The 27,560-nt window shown below is 43.0% G+C and overlaps 1 protein-coding gene across 1 annotated transcript; it reads left to right on the top strand.

Moving 5' to 3' along the window:
• Positions 1-2,723: 2,723 nt before the first annotated feature.
• Positions 2,724-27,450, top strand: PSMD9 (proteasome 26S subunit, non-ATPase 9). The gene is made up of 6 exons (XM_025473825.3): positions 2,724-2,960; positions 6,429-6,531; positions 10,924-11,135; positions 13,340-13,441; positions 25,342-25,430; positions 25,784-27,450. The coding sequence occupies exons 1-6, from the start codon at positions 2,823-2,825 to the stop codon at positions 25,809-25,811; spliced, it is 672 nt and encodes a 223-aa protein (XP_025329610.1). The 5' UTR covers positions 2,724-2,822; the 3' UTR covers positions 25,812-27,450.
• The last annotated feature ends 110 nt before the right edge of the window (positions 27,451-27,560 follow it).

Here is a 27,560-nt window from a genome sequence, read left to right as displayed (position 1 = left end):
CGCCTCAGGCCCCCTGCTCAGTGGGGAGTCTGCTTCTCCCTCTCCCTCTCCTCCTTCTCCTTCTCCCTCTCCTCCTCCTGCTTGTGCTCTCTCTCTCTCAAATAAATAAAATCTTAAGAAAAAAGAAAAAGGATAACTGAACAAAATATAGGAGGCTGAATGTAATTAATTATACTTTTTTTCTGTATAAGGATTACTTTTGTAACTTTTTATTTTAAAAGAATTTCAACCTCCAGAAAAGTAGCAAAGATAGTAAGAATGTTTGTATATGTTTTACTCAGAATCACTATTTACACATTATCACATTTACCTTACCATTCTCTTGTCCACAAATATATATTTGTTCTTTTTTCCTGAACCATTTGTGTTTTTTTAAAGATTTTTTAAAAAGATGTTATGTATTTATTCATGAGAGACACACACAGAGAGAGAGAGAGAGAGAGAGAGAGAGGGAGAGAGGCAGAGACACAGGCAGGGGGAGAAGCAGGCTCCATGCCAGGAGCCCGACGTGGGACTTGATCCCAGGTCTCCAGGATCAGGCCCTGGGCTGAAGGTGGGGCCAAACCGCTGAGCCACTGGCGCTGCCCTTTTTAAAGATTTTTAAAATTTATTTTTTCGCAAGAGACACAGAGAGAGAGAGAGAGAGAGAGTCAGAGGGAGAAGCAGGCCCCAAGCAGGGAGCCCAACTTGGACTTGATCTTGGGTCTCCAGGATTAGGCCCTGGGCTGAAGGGGGCGCTAAACCGCTAAGCCCCCCGGGCTGCCCTTCCTGAACCATTTGAAAGTAAGTTGCCTCTCTTGTCCCTAGTCTTTAAGCTAGGCAATTGCCTAGCTTGTATATATGTATTTCACAACACTGACCTTTTTTGAAGAGTTCAAGGCAGTTGTTTTGAAGAGTGTTCTTTAATTTGAATTTATTTACCATGATTAGATTCAGGACAAACATTTTTGAATAATACACCAGTGTGGTGTATCCTTTTAGTGCAATATATTAGGGGGCACATGTTTAAATGTTGTTTCATTATTTGGTTAGGCTAGGTTGAAAATTTGGAAGCTTATTCTGCTGTTTGGGCAAGTTGGTTATTTATTTATTTATTTTTTATTTATTTATTATTTATTTATGATAGTCACACAGAGAGAGAGAGAGAGAGAGAGGCAGAGACATAGGCAGAGGGAGAAGCAGGCTCCGTGCACCGGGAGCCCGACGTGGGATTCGATCCCGGGTCTCCAGGATCGCGCCCTGGGCCAAAGGCAGGCGCTAAACCACTGCGCCACCCAGGGATCCCGGCAAGTTGGTTATTGAAAGGGTTTTCTCAGTTGTCACATGAGAACAGTACTAACCCTGATTTCACAAGGCTGTTTTTTTTTTAAATATTTTATTTATTTATCTGACAGAGAAAGAGAGCAAGCACAAGCTGGGGGAGCAGCAGAGGGAGAGGGAGAAGCAGACTCACCATTGATCAGGGAGCCTGATGTGGGGCTCCATCCCAGAATTCTGGGATCATGACCAGAGCAGAAGGGAGATACTTACTTAACCAAATGAGCCACCCAGACGCCCCCAGAGGGCTGTTGAATTGATACACATACGGCATTTAGAACAGTGTCTGGCACATTGTATGAATTTGGTAAGTTATTATCATCACTATTTTTGCCAAAATTTAAAGAGGTCTTAGTACGTAAGAGACATTGAGTAGTAACTCAGTTCTTTATCTTTCCAGCTCCTGGGACAGTGTATGACATATAGGAGACATTCAATAAATAGCTGTTAGCAAAATCACAGCCCTGAGATATCTATCAATATCCAATGATTTTATAGATGAGGAAATAGGCTCAGGGCAGTGAAGGAATTTACCAAGGTCATGTAGGTTGCATTAAGTGGCCAGAACCAGACTTGAACCTGAGCTTGTAGGGTCTGTAAAATGGGGAATAAGGGGAGCATCCGGCTGGCTCAGCCAGTGAAGCATGCAACTCTGGATCTCTGGGGTTGTGTGTTCCAGCCCCATGTTGGGTTTGGAGGTTACTTAAAAATAATAAAATCTTAGGGGGCACCTGGATGGTTCAGTGGTTGAGCGTCTGCCTTTGGCTCAGGGTGTGACCCTGGGGTCATGGGCTCTCCGCAGAGAGCCTACGTCTCCCTCTGCCTGTGTCTCTGCCTCTCTCTGTGTGTCTCTCATGAATAAATAAAACCGGGCAGCCCCGGTGGTGCAGCGGTTTAGCGCCGCCTGCAGCCCAGGGCCTGATCCTGGAGACCCTGGGTCGAGTCCCACATCGGGCTCCCTGCATGGAGCCCACTTCTCCCTCTGCCTGTGTCTCTGCCTCTCTGTGTCTCTATGAATAAATAAATAAAATCTTAAAAAAATAAATAAAATCTTTAAAAAATAAAAAAATAAAATATTTTAAAAATGGGGGATAAGGAATCTGAATGTGTTTCGTTATCTCTCAAGGGCTGGGTAGATTTGAGGAGCTGAACTGGAGCGCCTCGCACAGCGCTTTGGCACAAACATATGGTAGGCGCTCAGTACATGTCTACTGAATGAATGGAAAGCAAATGAGTCACCGAGGGAGAGATCATCCTGTTCTGGCTGGTGACAGACCTGGAACCCATTCCTCCCCAGACTGGTCTTCCCTAGTCCCCAGAACACTTGTCCCGGCGGGGTGTGGCTTCCGGGCGCCCCGCCCCCAGCAGGCCCCTCCCCCAGGTCAGGCTCGCTGACGCTCGAGGAAGTTTGGCCCGCGGGCGGAGCCGTAGCCACAGTCTCTTCCGGCGGCCGCATCCCGGAAGCCGGGGAGCCTGGTGTCCCGCATCCCGCGCCGAGGTCCAGGATGTCGGAGGGGGAAGCCAGGCAGGGCGAAGGCTCCCCGCAGGCCGGCGCGGTGACTGTCAGTGACATCCAGGAGCTCATACGGCGCAAGGAGGAGATCGAGGCGCAGATCAAAGCCAATTATGACGTACTGGAGAGTGTGAGTGGGGGCTCGGGGCTCCTGAGCGGGCGTGGGGGGCAGCCTGGGAGAATGGGGAGGCCGGGGCGGCCTGGGTTTGAGCGCTCAGCGGTGGAGCTCTCGCTCCCTGGGAGGCCCAAAGCGCGGCAACTGCGGCCTCTGTCGGCAGTAGGCGGTAAGCAACTAACGATAGCCCCTGAGAACGACTGGCCTAGTATAGCAAGCGTTCGTGGAGCTCTTACCCGGTGTTGGGCGCTTGGGGGCTGTTTTAATTGCGTTACGTGGTTAGCTCCTTTAACCCTCGCAGCAACTTTTTGAAGTGAGTTCTACTATTCCCCCCATTTTAGGGATGAGGAAACAGAGGCGTTACTTCAACCTGCCTCAGGCCACAGAGCTAATAAATTGTGATAATCACCACCATCGTTGGTGCTTGTTGAATGTGTACCAGAAGATCTGTGCTTTGCTAACTCACTTTACGTCAGAACTTCGTAAACTTTCATTATGTTTGGCAAGCACCTGGAGATCTTGTTAAAGTTCAGTTTCTGATGAGGACGGGGCGCGGAGGTGCAGATCTATTTCTAGCAAATTCCCAGCGATGCTGATGCTACTACTCTAAAGACCGAGCTTTGAGTGACAAGTAAGGGAACTGAGGCCCAGGGTGAGGCAAACCCTTGTCTAGGGTCATGTAACCAGAAGTGGCTGTGGTGGGGCTATTCCCAGGTCTGTCTAGCCCCCAAACTGGTAGTTTTTCTTATGCCAATTAGTGTAGAACCACAAATCAATTTGCAGAGGAAGAATAAATTAAATACATCCTATATAGGGTGAATGGATGCAATGCATTTTAGGTGATGAGAGTAAAATCCAAGCATCAAAAGACTAGGGTATCATGTTGCAGGGTGCTGATTATTATGCCTGAAGGGTGCTGGTTTGTGTGTATGTTATATCATGAAATCCACAACCACCTTGTGAAGTTTGTATGTTACCCAGCTCAGAAAAGAGAAGTCACTTGCTTAGAGTCACAAAATGAGATTCAGATCTCAGGCCCGTTTAATCCAGAACTTGTGTTTTCAAGCATTATGCTAACAATTTTCCAAACTTTACTTTTTACCTCAAGCGGGATGCTATATCCATAATATCTCCTGTACTACTATTCCCTTGGTATTTTTCTTTATATTGATTCACTTTTTTACTTAAATATGTTTGTCTTAAGTGAAAATTTTGTAACTTTACAGCATATGAGAAAGGGATTTTTTCCCCTCCCTTTAGCATAAGGTAAAAATGCATACCAAGGTGATATGTTTGTTCCTTTTTACTAGCTACAGTTATAGGCTGAAAGCTTTTAAGCCTGAAGCCCTCCTCTGTGATTGTTTTTTTAAAAAGGAGGGAGGAGCTAAAACCATAAATCTTATAGAATAAAGCATAGGAGTAAATTTTTGTGATCTTGGGTCAGGTAAAACCTCCTTAGATGTGATGCCAAAATCACAAGCAATGAAAGAAAAAGTAGATAAAATTTATCAGAATTTAAAACGTGTATCTCAAAAGACATATGTCATATGTCATCAGAGAAATGCCAATTAAAACAGCCATGAGGTACTACTACACATGTGTCTAAGTGGCCAGTATTCATCACAGTTCAACTCCGGATGCTGTTGAGGATGTGGGGGAACTCTTGATTCAGAGCTGCAAGTTTCTTGCAAAGCTAAACATTCTCTTACCATACCATCCAGCAGTTGTGCTCCATGGTATTTACCCAAAGGAGTTTAAAACATGTCTACGCAAAAATCCTCATGATGTTTCCAGCAGCTTATTTCGTAATTGCCAAGACTTGAAGCAACCAAGATGTCTTTAACTAGGTGGATAGGTAAATAAAATGAACCTCTAAACAGTAGACTATATTACTCACTGCTAAAAATAAATGGGCTAGTGAGCAATGAAAAGACCTGGAGGAACCCCAAATGCTTATAAGTAACTGAAAGAAGCCAGTCTGAGAAGACTGCATCTGTAGGGTTTCAACCAGAATCTGGAAGGGGCAAAACTGTGGAGACATTAAAAAGATCAGTGGTTGCAGGGATCCAAAGTGATGGAAGGGATGAATAGATGGAGCACAGAGGATTTGTAGGGCAGTATAGGTATCCCATATAGGATTGTAATGATGGGTACATGTCATTATACATTTGTTCAAACCTGTAGAATATAAAACTAAGAGTGAAGTCTAAGGTAAACTATGGGCTTCAATAGGAAATGGTAGGTATAACCCAGTGGCTTCCAGAAAGAAAGGGAGAGAAGTGAATGGAATCCCTCATCCCAGTACATATATTCCCTGGGCAGCTTTCCTCTATGCTGACTAATAATTCAGCCATGATTTATTACTTTTACATGTATTAATTTCCTGGAGCCCCCATAACAAATTACTACAAACTGGGTGACCAGAGTGATGGAAATTCATTCTCTCACAGTTGTGAAGGCCACAAGTCTGAAATCTAAGCTGTCGGCAGGGTTGGTTTCTCCTGGGGGATCTGAGGGAGAATCTGTTCAGTGCCTCTGTCTTATTTTCTGGTGGTCACTGGCCATCCCTGGCTTTGGTGGTCTAACTCCTCTGCCCCTGGTCACATGATCTTCTCTGTGTCATGGATCTCCCTCAGGAGAGGGGAGATCTCAACCAAGGGCACCCGGATTGTACACGGCACGACTGAGATTCAAATCAAAGTCTAACTGACTGGAAACCCTCTGCCCTCCATCACAGGACGAGTTTCATTGCCATTGTGCACCATCCTCTGACTTAATGTAGGAAAAGACTTTAAAATGTTAAATGTGTCATTTTATTTTATTTTATTTTATTTTATTTTATTTTATTTTATTTTATTTATTTTAAATGTGTCATTTTAGATAGGGAATACGTGTGCATGATCAAAATTCAAAAAGACTACAAAAAAATAGAAAATGAAGTCCCTCTGCCTTCCTTGTCCCCTAGCCACCCAATTCCTTCTCCCAATGGCAGTTGATAACAGTATGCCCTTCGAGGGATGAAAACCTCTTTGAAATCCCTTTTAGATCCCTTTTTACTTTCAGGAAGAACCAAAGTCCTGCCACAGCTGGATGCTCTTTGGGGCTTTCACTCCCCTCTGGGTTTGAAGGCCACCAGCCAGGTGTCAGCTGCTTTTGGAAGGAGGGTTTGGAGGAGCCCAAGAGGCTGGCCTTGGGGATGAAGCTCAAAAGAGTCTTTAGTTTTATCTGCACTGTCTGACTTAAAAAGAGGAGCACAGATTGATGTTACTTGTGTTATTAAAAGTCAGTAAAAAGAAAAATAGTGTGTCGTCCCCCTGACCACAGAGGGTGGTTGTGGGAGCATTTGGGGAAAGTACGTGGCCTGTACTGTGTGATCAGTATGTGGCAGCTTTCATTCCTGTCGCCTTTATGATGGCTGCAAGGGAAAAAAATGTCTTGAGGACTTCATACCTGTGAAATCTTAACCATGTTTCTTCCCTCTAGCAAAAGGGCGTGGGGATGAATGAGCCACTGGTGGACTGCGAGGGCTACCCTCGGTCAGACGTGGACCTGTACCAAGTCCGAACTGCCAGGCACAACATCGTCTGTGAGTGGTGTGCGTGCAGCCAATCCCCAGCCTTCCAGCAAGGGAGGCTGAAGGCACATAAGCATGATCTTACTATTCCATATTCTCTGCTTCCTTCTCTTCTCCCCTGATGGGATTAGCTCACTGTCCGCATCCAGGGACTGAGTGAGGGAATGGGTTGGCCTCTAGGCTTCTAAAATTTATGGTTTCATTTTTCATTTTGTTCTTAAAGACTTGACTTCACTGTGGAAACTTTTTCAAAGTGATGATAGAAACCGGAGTCAAAAATTTGGAACTCCTGGGTGGCTCAGTGGTTGAGTGTCTGCCTTTGGCTCAGGGCGTGATCCTGGGATCGAGTCCCACATCGGACTCCCTGTGAGGAGCCTGCTTCTCCCTCTGCTTATGTCTCTGCCTCTCTTTCTGTGTCTCTCATGAGTATATAAATAAAATCTTTAAAAAAAATTGCTTGCAATCCTGATCAAACTAGTTATGTGTTAGGAAATGCATCTAGCTGGTAAGGATAGTGCCCTGACTGCGGTCACTCACACAGGAGCCTTCAGTGCCTCAGTATAGACATTTGGAGGGAAGCAGAGCAGGGCTGGCTGTCAGATCCCAGGCTGTGCCATCCTTTGGACATGTTTTCCAACTTTAGGGTCACCATGTCCATGCACCAAGCAGGAAGGAAGGGAAGGACGAAGGTGGGAAGGGGAGAAGGTCCTTTGCTGCCCAGGACTCTCCCTTTAAGAAACTCTCCTGTAGATCCCAGCCCCGCCTTGTTGCACTGCTTTCTGCTTTCACTTCCTAGGCCTCTCTGCCTGCAAGACATGTTGGGGTATGTACTCCATGGTGGTCATATCACTATCCTAAATAAAATCATTTATTTGTTTATAGTTGAGGAATAAGTTGTACGTAGCAGTTGGGTAGTATATTAGTTTTCTGGTCCTATTGTAACAAATACCCTAGACTAGTGGTTTCAAGTGTCACAAATTTATTGCCTTATAATAATCAGAGATCCAAATGGGTATCACTGGACTAAGATCAAAGTGTTGGCAGGGCTGTGTCCCTCTGGAGGCTCTGATAAAGAGCCCATTTCTTTATCTTTCCCTGCTTCTGGAGGTGCCTGTGTCCCATGGCTCGTAGTTCCTCCCATTTCCAAAGCCAGCAGCTGTACCTCCCAACCTCTGGTCCCACCATCTCACCTCTTTCTCTCACTGTCTCACTCCTGCTTTCACTTACAAAGACCCTTGTGATGGCATTTGGCCCCCTGCCTGGGTAATCCAGGATGATCTCCCCAATCAGTGCCCTGGACTTAACCACATCTGTAAAGCCCCCTTTGCCATGGAAAGTAACATTGACAGGTTCTGGTGGCTACCACAAGAACATGTTTGGGGGCTTTATTCACCTCTGCCATGGGTGGGCAGCTGGCAGCCTCTACCACAAAGTCTTATTAGAGGGGAATTTATCATGCACATTTTCCCCTCATTGACCTCTGTTTTATGTGTTTGAATCTTGATTCCATCTGCAGCATGTTTTGATTATAAGGCCGAGCTTCCTTCTGGAGGCATAAGTAGTTACCATAGGAGTGAGATACCTCTTGAGGTGCCAAATGTTCCGCAAAGCTGCAATATAATCATAGAACAACATCTTAGAGCATCACTTTTCCTTGAAGATTTTGGGAAAGGAAGCATACCATTTTTGTATTGAAACAAGTGGAAGATACAGAGTAGGGAAGAACCATGTCAAGACTGGAGGGAGGGGATCCCTGGGTGGCGCAGCGGTTTGGCGCCTGCCTTTGGCCCTGGGCGCGATCCTGGAGACCCAGGATCAAATCCCACGTCGGGCTCCCGGTGCATGGAGCCTGCTTCTCCCTCTGCCTGTGTCTCTGCCTCTCTCTCTCTCTTTCTGTGTGTGTGACTATCATAAATAAATAAATAAATAAAAATTAAAAAAAAAAAAAGACTGGAGGGAAATTTGGGGGCTTTTGGTTTAACCCTCAGACTCCCCAGGGATGTGGCCTGCTTTCTTTGTGATTTAGGATTCTGGGGGAAATTTGAGAAGCAGAGCCTAATGTGTGAGAGAGAGCACTGGCTTATTTTCTTCCAGATGTTTACCCTGATGTTCCAACACCATTTATTAAGTAGCCTATTTTTTCTCCATTAATTTGAAATGCTAGCAGTATTACATAGGAAATTTTCAGACATATTTAGGTCTCTTAGTTTTTTGCATTGTTCTGTTGATACATCTCCTTGCTAATCACACTTTTTTTTTTTTTTTTAAGTTTATTTAGTAATCTATACACCCAACATGGGGCTCGAACTCACAAGCCTGAGATCAAGTCTCATGCTCTTCCAACTAAGCCAGCCAGGTGCCCCAATATCACATTATCTTAATGACTTTATTATATTTAAGAACCTGGTTGATCAATTCTTATTGATCTTCTTTTTGTTTTTTTTAAGTGAACTCATGAGCCCGAGATCAAGAGTTGCACACTCTGCTGACTGAGCCAACCAGGCACCTCTCTTGTATTTTTAAAAATGGATTCTATTTTTTAGAACAGTTTTAGGTTTACAGAAAAATTGGAAAAATAATACAGAGAGGTCCCACATAGTCTGGACTCAGCTTTTCCTTATTATTAATATCTTACATTAGTAGACTGCATTTGTTACAGTTGCAAGTTCGTTTTTTGAAATAGGCTTTGGAAACATTTTGTTTAGGAAAATAAATTTTAAAAAAAAATTTTCGTTAGAATTGCAGTATATTGAAAGTAAAGTCATTCATCCTATCACTGGCAGCTGTGTGTTGGGTGCTTCCTGTGTGCCAGGCATTATGGAAGGTTCTGAGGGTTCTCATGGAGCTTACTATCCAGAGGAACTTTTCTAGTCAAAGAGTGACTATATATTACACATCGACACCATTTTAAGTGTTCCTGCCCAGTCAGATGTCTCTACCTATTCAAGTTTGGGAGTTTTGTTTGTTTGTTTGTTTAAAGTAATCTCTATATACAAAGTGGGACCTGAACTTAACAACCTCGAGATCAGGAGTCAGCGTGCTCTGCCAACCATGGGCCCAGAACCATGGGCCCAGATCTGGGTTCTTTTCTTGTATCTATCTGCTCCTGTGGGTTGAGTACCAGAGTCCCATTATATCTGAGGGCTTCACCTTTGCTCCAAGATGATAGGGGCAGAGGAACCAGGTCAGGTAGCTGTGCATGCCCACAGTCAGGGCATCTGGAAAGTCCAAAAGTCTGTGCCCCACAAACATTGGACATGGATTGGCAGGTAGTGTCAGTCGACAGCTCTGGCCTCTGAAACTCATCAAAAATGTAGCTTGTGAGTGACCTAGCTTGAATAGAGGTGTGGGATCCACAGCACTAAAGAAAATTGTTTTTAGGTTTAGAAAGTTGTCAAAATGTCAGCCACTGTGCTAGACTGGCCTGCAGCAATAACTTACTGGACTGGTGTGATTCTCGACCTTTTTTTTTTTTTTTAATTTATTTTTAGTAATCCCTACACCCATCATGGGGCTTGAACTCACAATCCCAGAGATTAAGTCTCGCATGCTCTTCCTACTGAGCCAGCCAGGGGCCCCAGTTTGCTACATTTTGAATTAGCTATCAGAACTGAAACAAAGTCAGAGAATTTTACCTCCAAATTCCTAATTACCAGCTCTTCTCCTGTTCTTCCAGACCAAACATCACCTGCCATGTGTTAGTGGACTTAGGCATCATTTTTCCTTGTGGGGCTGTTAGGAGAAAAGTGAAGTCCTTCTTACACCCAGCTCACTTCACTGATTTGCATGGCCACCACACTTGCCCCTTGTATGCATCTGAGGTGGTGGCTGTGGATTCACCACAGCAATTTCTTGCTTCCGTTTACCTTTTCCTTCCTCCCTCCCTCCCTCCCCTCCCTCCCTCCCTCCCTCCCTTCCTCCCCTCCCTCCCTCCCTTATTTCTTTCAAGATTTTATTTATTCCTGAGAGACACACAGAGAGAGGCAGAGGGAGAAGCAGGCTCCCTATGGGGAGCCTGATGCAGGACTTGATCCCAGAATCCTGGGATCACCACCCCAGCTGAAGGCAGACACTCAACCACTGAACCACCCAGGTGGCCTTCTGCTCACCTTTTCAAGTCTCAGTTGAAACAGTGTTGCCTTTGGGAAGTCTTTCCTGATCTCCTAGACTAGCAAGGTCCTGTCCTGGCTGTCTAGCCCTCGGCAACAGTAATCAGATGTTAGTAATTACTTGTTCCTGACCTCTTTCCCTAACTAGACTTTGAGCTTCGTGACGGTGGCCCCCGTCTCGGCCACAGGTTTGTCCTCAGCCTCTAGTCCAGTGCGATCGAATGTGGGAGTCCTGAATTTGGGAGTCCTGTGTCTTCAGCTGGCTTCCTTGTTCCCTAATGTGGCATTCTCCCAGGCTTACAGAATGATCACAAGGCAGTCATGAAGCAGGTGGAAGAGGCCCTACACCAGCTGCATGCTCGAGACAAGGAGAAGCAGGCTCGGGACATGGCCGAGGCCCATGAAGAGGCCATGAGCCGCAACTTGGGCCAGAGTGAGGACCGCAGGCCCCCTCAGGCCTTTGCCAAAGTGAACAGCATCAGTCCTGGCTCCCCTGCCAGTATTGCGGTAAGCCAGAACTCCACCACCTAAATCCACACCTGGAGGGTATTATGGGTCTGGTAGCCTTGGGGTGGGGTGGGTGGGGCAGGACCGTGGATAGACAGACCCAGTGTCTGTCCATGCTGCAGCTTGACTTTACCCACTTATTTAGCAAATACTGACTGAGCCCTGGGCTTCCCAGCCCTGTGCTGGGGCCAGGTTTTAGAGAGGAGTCAGCCCCTGCTGCCCACTAACCTGGTCAGGGAGAGGCCTGAGACCCAAGGGAGAAGGTGATAAATATCCGACAGGGGGAAAGGATCTCTTTTTGACTTATTTTAGCCAGGCACTGAGTACTAGACAGGAGAAGGACAACTGTAGCTGCCATTTACTGCGTCTTTGCTTTGCACTGGCTGTATTGCCAAATGAATTCTAGACCTTACCTGGCATGTTTTTAAGTTCTAAACAGCTTTATTGAGATACAGTTCACACACTATAAAATTTACCCATTTGAAGCATACAATTCCATGGTTTTTAGTGTCTTCACAGAGCTGTGCATCACTATAAGCAATTTTAGAACATTTTCATTATTCTTTTTTTTTTTTTTTTTTTAAAGATTTTATTTATTTATTCATGAGAGACCTGGAGGGGGGGGGCAGAGACACAGGAAGAGGGAAAAGGCTCCATGCAAAGAACCTGACGTGGGACTCGATCCTGGGTCTCTAGGATCACACCCTGCGCTGAAGGCGGCGCTAAACTGCTGAGCCACCTGGGCTACCCCTTTTTCTTTTTTTAAAGATTTTATTTATATATTTATTCATGAGAGACACACAAAGAGGCAGAGACACAGGCTGAGGGAGAGCAGGCTTCCTGCAAGGAGCCTGACACGGGACTCAATCCCAGATCCCAGAATCACACCCTGGGCCAAAGGCATACGCTCAACTGCTGAGCCCTCCAGGCGTCCCCATTTTCATTATTCTAAAAAGAAACTTTACTGATTAGCCATCACTCCCTCCCCAACCCATCTCCCCCAGCCCCTTGCAACCACCAGTCTGCTTTCTGCTTCATATAAATAGAATCCTATATGACCCTTATGACTGGCTTTTTCCACTTAGTATCATGTATAACAGAACATGTATCTCTATTTCTTTTTTATGGCCAAGTAATATTCCATTGTGTGGATATATCACATTGTTTTTTTATTTTTTATTTATTTTTTTATTTATTCATGAGAGACCCGAGAGAGAGAGAGAGGCAGAGACACAGGCAGAGGGAGAAGCAGGCTCCATGCAGAGAACCCAACGTGGGACTCGATCCCAGGTCTCCAGGATCATACCCTGGGCTAAAGGCAGGCACCAAACTGCTGAGCCACCCAGAGATCCCCTATCACATTGTTTTTATCCATTCATCACTTAATGAACATTTGGTTTCTGTCTTTTGGCCATTATGAATAATGCTACTCTGAACATCATGATCAAGTTTTTATTTGAATATGTAGTTGATATTTAATCCTACAGCCACCTTCTAGGGTAGGCACTAATCTTAACACCTTTTATCCACTAATAAAGCTTCTAAGACCTGAAGTAACTGGTGCCAGGACACATAGCTCCTCATCTATGGAACTGGGTCCTGAATCCAGGTCCTGCCAACTGACTTTAATGATTACAGGATGGTTCTATATGAGCTTTGTTTTACTTCTCTATCCACAGCTCTAGCACAGAGCTGTAATAGGCCCATGACAAATATTAGTTGAAGGAATGAATGAATTGTGATCTGTGTTCTTAGGATGAAAGGGTCACACTATTCCTGGGTCAGCCTGGTGTCTGTGCATGTGGGGACTTGTAGAGCAAAATTGCCTAAATTCTGACCCCTGAACAAAATAGGCCCAGATTAGCCTGTCTCTTTTCGCCCCTGACCCCAGAAGATAGCATTTGGCTTTTCCCCACATTCTTTAAGGCCTGTACAACTGCCAGCTTTTATCAGACATCAGATAGAACTGGCCCCCTTTTACTAGATCGTCCTAGAAGGAATCCCCGGGAGCAGGTGACCCAATTATCTACCACCTCCTCCTGTGTGAGGTAGCCAAATCCCTGACCTCTTTGCTTTGTGCCTACCACTCTTCCCAGTAGAAAACAAGCTGTTGGCCTGGACATTAAATTGGATATGAAAGGGTAAAGAACACCAGAAGCACATTTAACCTCTACCCTGATTTTCTGTTTTTCTTCTCTCTTTAGGGTCTGCAAGTGGATGATGAGATTGTGGAGTTTGGCTCTGTGAACACCCAAAACTTCCAGTCTCTGCATAACATTAGCAATGTGGTGCAGCACAGTGAGGGGGTGAGTTGGAGGTCACATCTGGTCAGTAACCCTAGAATTGCCAATGCCAGGATTGTCTCTGGGGTCTTTCTTTGCGGCCTTCAGAGAGCTGTTGCTCAGGCACAGGGCCTTTGCACTTGCTGTTCTCTCTGTCTGGAATGCTTTTTCTCCCTTATGTGTATCCCTCATCTTGTACAAATGACACCTGGGCTAGGCCTTTGCAGCCACCCTATATAAATACCCTTTTCCTACTTCCTATCCCTTCTTTCATTCAACAGTGTTTCTCAGGGAATCTTTTCACTTTCACATGCCTTGATCTTTTGTCCTGCTGCATGGCACTCCGTTGTAGGAATGTACTCCAGTTTGTCCGTCCCCTGCCTTATCAATGGACATTTTGGTTATTTATGGTTTTATTCTAGCATGAACAGTCATATATCCTTGTTCACAGATGACTTTTTTTTTTTTTTAATTTATGATAGTCACAGAGAGAGAGAGAGAGAGAGGCAGAGACACAGGCAGAGGGAGAAGCAGGCTCCATGCACCAGGAGCCCGACGTGGGATTCGATCCCGGGTCTCCAGGATCGCGCCCTGGGCCAAAGGCAGGCGCCAAACCGCTGCGCCACCCAGGGATCCCAACTTTTTTTTTTTTTTTTTTTTTTTTAAGATTTTATTCATTTATTCATGAGAGACAGAGAGAGAGAGGCAGAGACATAGGCAGAGGGAGAAACTCATGAGAGACACAGAAAGAGAGGCAGAGACATAAGCAGAGGGAGAAGCAGGCTCCTCACAGGGAGTCCGATGTGGGACTCGATCCCAGGATCACGCCCTGAGCGAAAGGCAGACGCTCAACCACTGAGCCACCCAGATGTCTCTACGGGCAACTTCTTGATATAAATACCAGAAAGTAAAACAAACAAACAAACACCCCAGAAAGTAGAATTATAGGCTCTCAGTGTATTATGCACACTTATAATAGGTAGTTCAAAAAAGTTTTGCTAATTTGTGTCCTGACCAACATTATGAGTGTACCATATCATCAGTAGTACTCTGTATTACTGATCTTTTAACATTTTTGCTAAAATGACATCTTGCATTAATTTGTATTTTTCTGATTACCAGTGAGGTTGAGTATCTTTATTTTATATTTGGATTAATGTTCATATTTTTGTTTCTGTGGATTGTCTGTTTATATTTTTTCCATTTTTTTAATTGGGCTATTTGTCCTTTTAAAAAAATTGATTTGTTGGAATTTTTAAAAAAGGATTTTTTTTTTATTTATTTGAGAGAGAAGGGGAGAGAGAGAGCTTGAGTACAGAGGGAGAGGGAGAAGCAGACTCCCCACTGGGCAGGGAGCCGGCAGTGGGGCTCTATCACAGGACCCTGAGATCATGACCTGAGTTGAAGGCAAATGCTTAATCGACTGAGCCACCCAGGCACCCAAATTTATAGGAATTTTTTTAACATACTCCAGATACTAAACCTTGGCCTGTTTTCATGATATATATGTTTCTCCTGATTATCTCTTTGTCTTTTAACTTATTTTATGGTGACTTAGAAAGTTTGGTTTTTTTTTTTAAGTTAGTTAACCATTTTGTTACATTTGTTAATATAACAAGGTCTTCCCAGCCAAAACCATACCTGAGAATTTAAAGAAAGAAGGGACAGTGCACAGTAGCAAAGCACTATTCACACAGTAGTACCTTAGAACATGATTCATGTGCAGTTTGACAATTTCAATCCTTGGAAATATAATAAGGGTTGGGATTCAAAATTGGCTGCAATCCACCAGTTTCTGGAATAGTATGCCTTTAAATAGCATTTCTACCTGATCACCTCAGCTCATGGCTCAGGAATGTAACTTTCACAAAAGTTATCTTGGCAAAAAGATCCACACTTTGCAGGAGAAACAGGGACTCAGAGTCCATAGAAATTATCTACAAAAGTTTTTCATTCCCAAATGAAGTATTCAGTTTGACAGTAATTCTTGGTTTGTCTTGCGCCTGCTCAGCTGTTTGGCTGCGTTGCTCATCCATGTGTAACTCTTTGGAAGGCAGGCATTAGGCTGAAACATAGCTGGCTGGTACCTGTGCCCCAGCCAGTTGTCAGGCCTTCATTCTCACACTGACACCTTCACCAAGTCTGCACTTGCATGGAGGAGGTTCAGGAGTTTGATTTTGCCAGATTCATCAGTTTTTTGCTTTATGGTTTTTGCATTTTGTGTCTGCTTAAAGAACTTCTCACGCTTTTATGGATTTGTTTTTAGTTTTTCTTTAATCCATGTGGAATTGATCTATTTATTTTTATTTTTTTAGTGAAGGGAAGAGAGAGAGGCAGGGAGAAGGGCAGAAGGAGAGAGAATCTTAGGCAGGCTCCATTCCCAGCATGGAGCCCAACACAGGGCTTGATTCACAACCCTGAGATCATGACTAGAACCAAAATCAAGAGTCAGCCGCTTAACCACCTGAGACAGCCAGGTGCCCCAGTCTTTGATTATTTCTTATACAACAGTTTTGAGGTATAATTCACATACCATACAGTTTCCCCATTTGGAGTGTCTAGCTCAGGGCACTGGGCTGGCTCAGTCTGTGGAGCATGTGACTCTTGAGGAGTGAGTTTGAGCCCCATGTTGGGTGTAGAGATTACTTAGAAAAATAAAATCTTAAAGAAAACCCTGCATAGCTCCATCGTTTTTAGTATATTCATAGAGTTGTACATCTATTACCACAATTAATTTTAGAAACATTTTCATGACTTCAGAAAGCAGCTCCATGCCCATTAGTGATCACTGCCCCTTCCCCCTACCCACCAACCCCTTAAGCACTAAACTACTCTTGGTCTGTATGGATCTGCTTATTCTGGACTTTCATATAAATGGAATCACATAATACATGATATTTTGTGATTAACTTCCTTTGCTCAGCATCATGTTTTCAGGGTTTGTCTATGTTGTAGCAGGTGTCAGTACCTCATTCCTTTTTATGGCTGGGTCATATCATATTGTATGAATATACATTTTACTTATCCATTCATCAGTTGGTGGATATTTGGTTTGGTTCCACTTTTTGGCTATTGTGAATACTTTTGTGAACATTTATATACAAGATACTATGTAGACATTTGTTGTATATACAACAACTTAGTATATACCTCATCTGGAATTAATTTTGTGAATGGTATCAGGTAGGGTACCCCCCCCCAAAATGGATAGTAGTTGTCCAGATACTATTTAGTGAATAGTTAATACTTTACCCACTTATTTATATCTCCACCTCTATTATCTCTCAGATTCCTATAAGTGGAAGTCTTTATTCTGTTTCATTGGTCTGTTTTGTACTAAACCTTCCTGGGGTTCTCTGGAACAAATCCATTTGTTCTTTGTCAGCTTCTTTTTATTTTTTATTTTTATTTATTTTTATTTTTTATTTATTTATTTATGATAGTCACAGAGAGAGAGAGAGGGGCAGAGACACAGGCAGAGGGAGAAGCAGGCTCCATGCACTGGGAGCCTGATGTGGGATTCGATCCCGGGTCTCCAGGATCGCGCCCTGGGCCAAAGGCAGGCGCCAAACCGCTGCGCCACCCAGGGATCCCTGTCAGCTTCTTTTTAACCTGTTGCCATAAAGGGTGTATTAGTTATTTATTGGTAAGTAAAAAAATAAACTTACTGTAAACTTAGCAGCTTAAATTTATTATGTCTCACGGTTTCTGAGGCTTGGACATCCAGGAGTGGGTTTTAGCTGGGTGGTTCTGGCTCATGGTCTCAATGAGGGTGTAGTCAAGGTGTTGGAAGCGGCTGCCATTATCTGAGAGCCTGACTGAGGTTAGAAAATCTGTTTCCGAGATGCCTCACTCACATGGCTGTTGGTGCATCAATTCCTCATGGCTCGGGCCCCTCTGTACTGCTGCTGGAGTGCGCTTGCAGCATGGCGGCCACTTCCCCCAGAGCGAGCAGTCCAAGCGAGAGCACAGAGGAGGCAGTGGTGTCTTCTTTGACCAGGTCTCTGAAGACATGCATTATCACTTCTACTTCATTCTGTTCATTAGAGGCGACTCACCAAGTCCAGCCCACGTTCAAAAGCAAGGGAATCATTAGCCTTTACATCTTGAAGGAATATCAAAGAATTTATGGGCATTTTCTAGAACCACTAAACAGGGTGTCTATTTTCTCTACTTGCTCAGTTACCACTTGTCCACTTTCTGTTGGCTTTTTATTTTGGTGCCCTCTTTCATCTTTGCAGTCTCCTGCCATGTTATTTATTCGTCCTGTGGTGGTGGTCTTTTGTTTCCCCTTGGCTGTCCTGTCATCATGTTAGTGAGATTTGTAGAAGCAGGTTGGTTCTGTTATGTTTACCCAGAGTCTCGATTTTTCACTCCTTTTCCCTGGACTTCCTAGTGTAGTGGTTTGCTTGTGTGTCTTGTGTACTGTGGTGCACATACTTTTAAACTTGGCAGTTGTCTGGGCTCATTGTTACGGATTTGTTTTGTAAATATGTCTCTGGTTTTTTTGGGAGAGGTAATACACAGACACGTTTAAGACAGAACCAAAGAACATGTAATGAAAAGTCTCATGTCCTTCTGGGGTCAGTCTGTTCATATACCAGCATATAGAGCTATTGGCTATTAAAGTGTGATTTACCTATAGCAAAATTCACCCTTTTCAGTGTACAGTATTGTGAATTTTGACACATGTACATAGTCTGAGAACTGCCACTGTAATGAAGATATGGAGCAATTCTGTCATTCTCCCCCAAATGGCCTCATATCTTTTCATGGTTAACCCCTCCCCCAGCCTCCACCCCACCCAACCACCAATCTGTGCTCCATCCCTACAGTTTTATCTTTTCAAGAATGTCCTATAAATGGAACCGCACAATATGTATGGCCTTTTATTTTTTTAAAGATTTTATTTATTTATTTATTCATGAAAGACCCAGAGAGAGGGAGAGAGAGAGGCAGAGACACAGGCAGAGGGAGAAGCAGGCTCCACTCAGGGAGCCCGATGCAGGACCTGATCCTGGGACTCCAGGATCACGCCCTGGGCCAAAGGCAGGTGCTAAACTGCTGAGCCACTAGGGATCTCTGTATGGCCGTTTAAATCTGGCTTCTTTCACTTGGCATCTTACATCTGAGATTCTTCCACATTGTTGTGTGTATCTGTAGTTCACTCCTTTTTACTGCTCTGTAGTGATCCACTGTGTAGATAAATGTCAGATTGTTTACCCATTTACCAGTGAGGGACATTTAGGTTTTTTCCAGTTTTTGGTGATTAGTGATAACAGCTACTGGTTTTTAGTCTGTCTTGTCTTTTTTTTAAAGATTTTATTTATTTATTTGAGAGAGAGAGAGGAGGGGCAGAGGGAGAAGCAGATTCCCTATCAAGGAGGGAGCCCTATGTGGGGCTCGATCCCAGGATTCCAGGATTCCAGGATTCCAGGATCATGACCTCACAGACGCTCAACCAACTGAGCCACGCCAGTGCTGCTAGTCTGTCTTTTCCTTTTTTTAAAGATTTTATTTATTTATTCTTGACAGACAGACACACACACACACACACACACACACACACACACACACACAGGCAGAGGGAGAAGCAGGCTCCATGCAGGGAGCTGGATGTGGGACTCCCATCCTGGGAGGGACTCCAGGATCATGCCCTGGGCTGAAGGTGGCACTAAACCGCTGGGACACTGGGGCTACCCCTAGTCTGTCTTTTCTAGTTAAATAGGTTATTAAGCTCTTCAGAGATCATGAATCCTTCTTTTTTTTTTTTTATTGAGGTATAATTGACATGTAACATTATATTAGTTATGGGCGTACAGCATAATGATTCATTATCTATATACGTTATAAAATTATACTCTCAGTAAGTCTAGTTAATATCCATCACCATAGTTACAGTTTTTTCTTCTTGTAATGAGAACTTTTAAGATTTACTGTTAGCAACTTTCAAATAGGCAATACAACATTATTATGAACTCTCATGTACAGCATGGTGACTGTAGTTAATAACATTATGAATCCTTCTTCACAAAAGTAGTTATTGAACGTTTAAGCAACAGCACCTTTCCTTCCAATGGAATTTCTTGGGGAATTCCAATGTATCAAACAGATAAAACTTGAGCTGCTGGGATCCCTGGGTGGCACAGCGGTTTGGTGCCTGCCTTTGGCCCGGGGCGCGATCCTGGAGACCCGGGATCGAGTCCCATGTCGGGCTCCCGGTGCATGGAGCCTGCTTGTGTCTCTGCCTCTCTCTCTCTCTCTCTCTCTGTGACTATCATAAATAAATAAAAATTTAAAAAAAAAAAAAAAAAAAAAAAAAAAAAAAAAAAAACTTGAGCTGCTGAGGTGGGGAGACCTTACCCCCTCAGGGCCTTGGATCCTCCCAGAAACAGAGTCCGACTTGAGAATCAAGGGTCCACTTTGTGACTTGAGAAAAATGGTAAAAAACAAAACAAAACAAAAAAATCCCCACCATGTTCTGTTGTTAGACGTTTAGGTAGTTTCCAATTTTATGGAAACCTGGAAATTAGTACTCTGGTAGATGAATCTCTTGTTTCTTTTGGTAACTTCCTAAAGCTGGGTTTCTATATCAAATGCATGTATTTTCAAAGGAAAAAAAAATCTTCAATTAAAAAAAGTCTTCTTTATTATAAACAACGTATATTTTATGGAGCTGTAGAAAGGAATGAAGTGCTGACATGCTATAGCATGGATGAACCTAGAAAGAATTTGTGCTATGTGAAAGAAGCCAGATACAAAGGACTGCGTATTTTACAATTCCATTTATGTGAAAGTGTCCAAAACAGGCAGATCCACGGAGATAGGAAGCAGGTGGGTGGTCATCAGCAGCTGAGTGAAGGAAGGAATGGGGAGCTACTACTAAGGAGTGCAAGGATCCTTTTAGGGGATGACAGATTCTTCATTCAGGTAGTGGTAATGTTTGTATGAATCTCAGAATACACTAAAACCCACTGCATTGTATATTTTATTTTATTTTTAAAGATTTTATTTATTTATGAGAGACACAGATTGGCAGAGACACAGGCAGAGGGAGAAGCAGGTACCCTGATGCGGGACTTGATCCTGGGACTCCAGGATCACACCCCGAACCAAAGGCAGATGCTCAATCACTGAGCCACCCAGGTGTCCCTATTGTATACTTTACAATTGATTTTACTGTATTTGAATTATATCTCATAAATAAAAATAATGCATTTTTAGGGTCAAACATTATACAGGGCAAAAGTTTTTGAAGAAAAGAACAGAAGTCCTAGGTCTCTTCCTCCTATGTACCTTCCCTGCTCTGTTTAAGTGCTGGGCAAGGTGCAGGCACTAGGGCGGCAATAGCACAGATAAACAGAAGGCCCTTGCCTCGCAAACACTTCAGCAAGGGAGACAAGAACTAATCAAACGTAATTATACACCCCCATGAGTATTATGAAGGAAAAGTTTGAGGAGGCTAGGAAGGCAATGACTGTGGTTAGGATAACATTCCCGAGGATGTGACCTGTGAGTGTTAGAAGTTGATCAAGGCCTGGGGTTGCCTGGCTGGCTCCATCAATGGAGCATGCAACTCTTGATCTCAGGGTTGTGAGTGAGCCCTGAGTTGGGTGTGGAGATTACTTAAAAAGATAAAATCTTAAAAAAAAAAAAAGTTGATCAAGCCTAGAGACTGGTAGCAAGATAAGGAGAGGAACCTTCCAGCAGGGTTGTGTCCCTGAGGGGAGAGGGCCAGAGAAGATGGTTGGAGCCCAGAGTAAGGAGGGAAGGGGTAGGTGGGGAGGAGGTAGATCTGGGAAGTTGGCAGGGAACACACCGTGTGAGGCCTTGTGGTACTGTCAAGATTTCATTCTTTTTTTACTGAGGAGCAGTAGAGAGCCATGCACACTTCCAAACTGAGGGTAACAGATGTAAGCAGCCTTGTGTCTTGGAAAGATTTCTCCAGATGCTAGGTAGAAAGCTGACTGGAGGGCTGACAGTTTTAGCACCCTGGTCAAGGGGTGATGGTGGCTTTGGTGAGTGGGCAGCAGGAAGTGGGTAAATTAGAGAGACCTTTAGGATATTAGTATATGGGCTTTAATATGGCACCCAGCCCATGTCAAGGATGACCTCTGGGTTTCTAGCTTGTCTAGGGGTATCATTTCTAAAACCAGAATCACATCAGTGTATCTCTCACATATTTCTTTCTTTCTTTCTTTCTTTTTTTAAGATTTTATTTATTTATTCATGAGAGAGAGAGAGGCAGAGACACAGGCAGAGGGAGAAGCAGGCTCCATGCAGGGAGCCTGATGTGGGACTCCATCCCGGGTCTCCAGGATCATGCCCTGCCCCAAAGGCAGGCACTAAACTGCTGAGCCACCCAGGGATCCCCCTCTCACATATTTCTTAAGTGTGGATGAATATGTCTGTAGTGATTGCTTTTTGAAAAAGAAGACAAACAAGACCTACTTTACATAGCATTCTGGATTCCGTCCCCCTTGAGGGGATTTCCAGGTGGGGTACCTTCTTCATTGTATTCCATTTTGCTTGGTATGCCATCTTTTATGTAACTAGCCCTCCATACCAGACATTGAGGTTTTATTTAATTAATTAATTAATTAATTTTAAACTAAGCGATTTTCTCTTTCTCTTTCTTTTCTTTTCTTTTCTTTTCTTTCTTTCTTTCTTTCTTCTTTCTTTCTTTCTTTCTTTCTTCTTTCTTTCTTCTTTCTTTCTTTCTTTCTTTCTTTCTTTCTTTCTTTCTTTCTTCTTTCTTTCTTTCTTTCTTTCTTTCCTTTCTTTCCTTTCTTTCTTTTCTTTTCTTTCTTTCTTTCTTTCTTTCAGATTTTTTATTTTTTTGTTTTTTATTTTTTTCTTTTAAAGATTTTTAAATTTATTTATTCATGAGAGACACACACACACAGATCTTTCTTTCAGATTTTTTATTTTTTTGTTTATTTTTTATTTTTTTCTTTTAAAGATTTTTTTAATTTATTTATTCATGAGACACACACACACAGAGAGAGAGAGAGAGAGAGAGAGAGAGAGAGAGAGGCAGAGACACAGGCAGAGGGAGAAGCAGGCTCCATGCAGCTAGTCTGACATAGGACTCTATCCTGGGTCTCCAGGATCAGGCCCGGGGCTGAAGGCAGTGCTAAACCGCTGAGCCACCTGGGCTGCCCATTTTTTAAAAGATTTTATTTATTTATTCATGAGAGACAGAAGCAGAGGCACAGACAGAGGGAGAAGCAGCCTCCCTACAGGGAGCTCAATGTGGGACTCAATCCCTGGATCCAGAATCATACCCTGAGCAGAAGGCAGATGCTCAACTGCTGAGCCACCCAGGCATCCCAACATTGAGGTTTTACCCTATGTTTGGTCATCACCAACAATGGAGTAGTGAATATTCTTGTCTTACATGAGGGTTTCTGTCAGAGAGATTTCTGGAGGTGGAATTACTGGGTCAAATGCAATGCACATTTACAGATTTGATAGATGTTGTCAGGGTGCCCTCCAAAAAGTTTGGATTAGTTCACATTTTCTCGAGCAGTGTATACGAGGGCTTGTTTCTTGACTCCTCTTGCCCATGCTCTTGGCAGTCTTATTCTTTGACCATCTAGGTGAAAAGTGGCATCTTTTTGTTTTTTTCTTACTGCTTTACTTTGTCAGATTTAGAGATTACATTGATAGATCTGCCATAATTTTTAAAAATTGTGATAAGATATATATAACATAAAATTTAACACTTGAACCATTTCTGTATGCAGTTCTCTGGCATTAAGTACATTCATATTGTTCTGCAGCCCCCTCCTCCATCCCCCAGCAGAACTTTTTCAACTTTCCAAACTGGAACTCTATACCTATTAAACACCAACTTCCCATTCTCCTCTCCCCAAGCCTCTGGTGATCACTAATCTGCTTTCTGCCTCCTTGAATTCACTTTCAGTAAAATCAGATGATATTTCTCCATTTGTGGCTGATGGATTTCACTTAGCATAATGTCTTCATGGTCTATCCATTTTGTGTGTGTCAGAATTTCCTTCTTCCTAAGGCTGAATAATACTCCATTTTGTTTATTCGTTCATCCGTTGATGAACACTTGCTTGGCTTCCATCTTTTGGCTATTATAAATAATGAACAGAGGTGTACAAATATCTGTTTGAGTCCCCACTTTTAATTCTTGGGGTGTATACCAAGAGGTTTAATTGCAGGATTATGTGGGGACACCTGGGTGGCACAGTTGTTTAGACATCTGACTCTTGGTTTTGGCTCACATTGTGATCTTGGGGTCATGACATCAGGCCTGCTTGGGGCTCCACACTTAGTGTGGAGTCTGCTTAGGACTCCCTTTGCCCCTCCCCTGCATGCTCTCTTTCTCTCCCTCAAATAAATCTGTGAAAAAAAAATAATTGCAGGATTATGTGATATTTCTGTTAGCAGTTTTTTGAGGAATAGCTATCCTGTTTTCCACAGTGATTACACCATTTTTCATTCCCCGTAGCAGTGCACAATATTCCAGTTTCTCCATATTCTTGCCAACTCTTGTCATTTCCTGTTTTTGGATAGTAGCCTTCCTAATGGATGTGCAGTGATACCTCATTGTGGTTTCTGATTTGCATTTCTTTAATGATTAGTGATGTGGAGCATCTTTTCATGTGCTTTTGGCCATTTGTTTATCTTTTTTGGAGAAATGTCTACTCTAGAATTTTTTGCTTATTTTTTAATTGGATTGTTTGCTGTTGTGAGTTGTAGGAGTTCTTTATATATTCTGGATATTAATCCCTTATCAGACACATAATTTGCCAATATTTTCTCCCATTCTCTGAGTTTTCACTCTGTTGATAGTATCCTGTGATGGACAAAAGTTCTAAATTTTAATGCACCTTATTTTTAAGTTTCCTTGGTATATATTCTATTTTAATTTTTTACATTAAAGTAATACATACACATGGTACAAAATATATATATATAAATATAAAAATATAAAAATATAAAATATAAAGTAATACATACACATGATACAAAGAAATATAAAAATATAAAGCCTGGGTGGCTCAGTTGGTTAAGTGTCTGCCTTCAGCTCAGGTCATGATCTCAGAGTCCTGGGATGGGACCCCATGTTGGGCGCCCCGCTCAGTGGAGAAGCCTGCTTCTCGCTCTACCTCTGCCCCTGCCCCCTGTTTGTGCTCCCTTGCTCTCTCAAATAAATACATAAAGTCTTAAAAAAAAAGATATAAAAATAAATGTCATCTTTTTTTTTTCATTCCAAACTCCTGGTGCTTCTCTCTGAAAGTAACCATTGTTAACAGTTTTTTTGGATATCTTCCAGAAAGCTTTGTATACATGAAGCAACAAATATGCCCTTTTAGTAGGTATATTCAGGAGTGCCTGGCTGGCTTAGTTGGTAGCATGCAACTCTTGATCTCAGGGTGGAGAGTTCAAGCCTCACATTGGGCATGGAGCCTACTTAAAAAAAAGAGCATAAAAAAATAAATGAATAAAATTAAACAAAAAATGTATATTCAGATGGGTTCATACTTTGCTCGTTTTGTTTTTACTAAAACGGCTTCATTCACTATCCTATATTTGACTAATACCTTATCAAGGGATGTTTTGGGTGTTTTCAGTTTTTGAATTTATAAACAGTCCCAGAAGTAACACTTTGTTCATATATTATCTTGTACTTTTGTAAAATGTATCTTAGGCGCCTTTTAAAAAAAATTTTTTGGAGAGATGTGTTTGTCCATGAGGATAGTACCAATTCACAACCCCATTGGGGGGGTGTCATGTCCCCCACACTCTTGACAACTGCAGGATTACGCTTATTAATATAAGCATACTTACCACTCTGACATGCAAAAATCAGTATCTCGGCATTTTAGTTTGAATCTCTTTTGAATACTAAACAGGTTGACTATAAAATGAGCTTATTTTCCTTTCAGAAACCCCTCAATGTGACAGTGATCCGCAGAGGGGAGAAACATCAGCTTAGACTTGTCCCGACCCGCTGGGCAGGAAAAGGACTGCTGGGGTAAAGTATCATTTCTGCTCACTTACACGATGCCCTGTCAGTTTTCACTTGAGTGTTTGTCAGCCATAAAGCTCTGGGGAGGAGGTAGGGTGGCTACTGGGAAATGATGGTATTCCCCAGATTGCCTGTAGAAACTCCTGATAAGTACTTGAAGCACAAATGAGATTGCAGGTGTGGGGGTAGAAGGAGCCCTGGTCACTCATTCTTTCACTAACTGGGCATTCGATTTAAAAGACAGAGAATGCAGGTGAATCACTCAGAGGGCTCACTTTTTGGTCTTCTGATTGGAGCCACCAAACTTATGTCATTTCTTTTCTTTTCTTTTCTTTTTCTTTTTTTTTTTTTTCTTTCAGCTGCAACATTATTCCTTTGCAAAGATGATTGTTCCCAGGGAACAGTAATAGGAAACCATCTTCCCTTGCCCTGGATGTGGGTCTGGTGGGAATTTCTTCCTTCTCTTCTCTCCCGGAAGCTTAAGGATTTGGAGGAGGCTGGAAGCCTGGACTTTTGGGTGATGGAAACGCTGTGGCCTTCCAGTGTAACCTCTTGGGATTAAGGCATTGTTAACTTGATTTGTGCTTGGCATCTTTTGCGAATTAGGCGATGGCCCTAAATGGGAGTTTTCTGGATTGTGGGGAAGTGGGTGGGAGTTATTCTGGCAGGTGTTGATAGGACGTTATTCTTTAGATTTTTCCTCCTGAATAAACACAGGTTTCAGTGCTGATATGAAGATGTTATCACCCCAACCGAATTCCCTTTTAAAAATTTTTTTATGTAAATTAAATTTAGTTAACATACGGTGCCAAATGAATTTCTTGTGAACCTCCAAACCAAAGCTCTGACAGGAGTTAGAACATTCTTATAGAGAGTTGGACAGGGACACCTAACTGGCTCAGTCAGTGGAACATGTGACTTTTGATTTTGGAGTTGTAAGTTCAAGCCCCATGTTGGGTGTAGAGATTACTTAAATCAAATCTTGAAAAAAAGAAAAAGTTATACAGAACAGGGGCACCTGGCTGGCTCAGTGGGTAGAACATGCAACTCCTGATCTTGGGGTTCTGAGTTCAAGACCATCCAGGGTGTAGAGCTTACTTTAAAAAAAAATTTGGACAGAACAAACCAACAGTGGTTCTGAAGTCAGGATTTGACCAACACTTCAAGAACATCATCCGTTAGTGAATGGGGTTTGCAGCATCTGCATTTGCATTATGGCACTGCTGCTCTGGATACAGAAATTACATCCTCAGCAGCTCTACCTCCCGGGCACATCGCTCCCTTGAAGAATAGGGAAAGCCAGGAGGCTCCCCAGGTAGCCCCCCTGAGGTGTCAGCTTCCTCCTCTATAACTCACAGGAGAGCAGCAAGCTCCCTTTGCTTCTGGAATAAAAAACATTGCAAATTATCTTCTAATTTGACCTTTTTAGTTGAACCTCCTGGTCATCCCCTCAAATCAACAGTAGTTTGTAAACTGCCAAGGTGTGCTTGATTGCTGACGGGACCAGCAGTGTGTGCATACCTGACTCCTTAAACTTGCTGATTCCTTCTTCCTTCCTTTTATTTTCTCTCTTTCACAGGGCCACATGGGTTTCAGTGATTCTTAGTGACCCTGTGTTTTACTTTCTCCCTTCACCGTATCACTATTTTTTCCCACATATCTTGCACATCACTTTCTATTTCAGAGGAAGGATGGCCCATTCTGCTGAGGCATGCCAGTGTTCCTTGGGAATGGATTTGCTTAGGTTGAATACAGAAACTAGGTTGCCTTGACAGGAATCAATACTTGGGCTCTTGCTTCCAGCCATGGATTCTCATGCTTAACTGGAAAGCCTTCATGTTGAGTATCTTCCCCAAAACTCTACCCTAGCAGTGCATCCACATGCATTCCCCCCTTACAGACACAGACATGCCATGCGTACCACTCTTTGCTGTTTAAATTGTGTGTGTGCGTGTTCTGATTCCAAGTATTTTCAAGTCTCTTTTTATAAGCCCCAGATTATAATAAACACAGCTTGCATCATCCAGTTTGATCCTTTTTTTTTTTTTTTTTTTAAGATGTATGCTTATTAATCTACCAGCACTGGGGCTTGGGGGTGGAGGGCAGGGAGAATCATTGACATTCTCCTAAATGAGA

The sequence above is a fragment of the Canis lupus genome, chromosome 26 (genome assembly GCF_003254725.2).
Source record: "Canis lupus dingo isolate Sandy chromosome 26, ASM325472v2, whole genome shotgun sequence".
NCBI lineage: Eukaryota > Metazoa > Chordata > Mammalia > Carnivora > Canidae > Canis > Canis lupus.
This window is presented reverse-complemented; position numbering and strand designations above follow the sequence as displayed.

Coding starts and splice junctions, on each gene's coding strand:
- PSMD9 (XM_025473825.3), top strand. CDS start 2,823: ATGTCGGAGGGGGAAGCCAGGCAGGGCGAAGGCTCCCCGCAGGCCGGC. Junction 11,136..13,339: donor GCTCCCCTGCCAGTATTGCG/GTAAGCCAGAAC, acceptor TTCTCTCTTTAG/GGTCTGCAAGTGGATGATGA. Junction 13,442..25,341: donor TGGTGCAGCACAGTGAGGGG/GTGAGTTGGAGG, acceptor TTTTCCTTTCAG/AAACCCCTCAATGTGACAGT.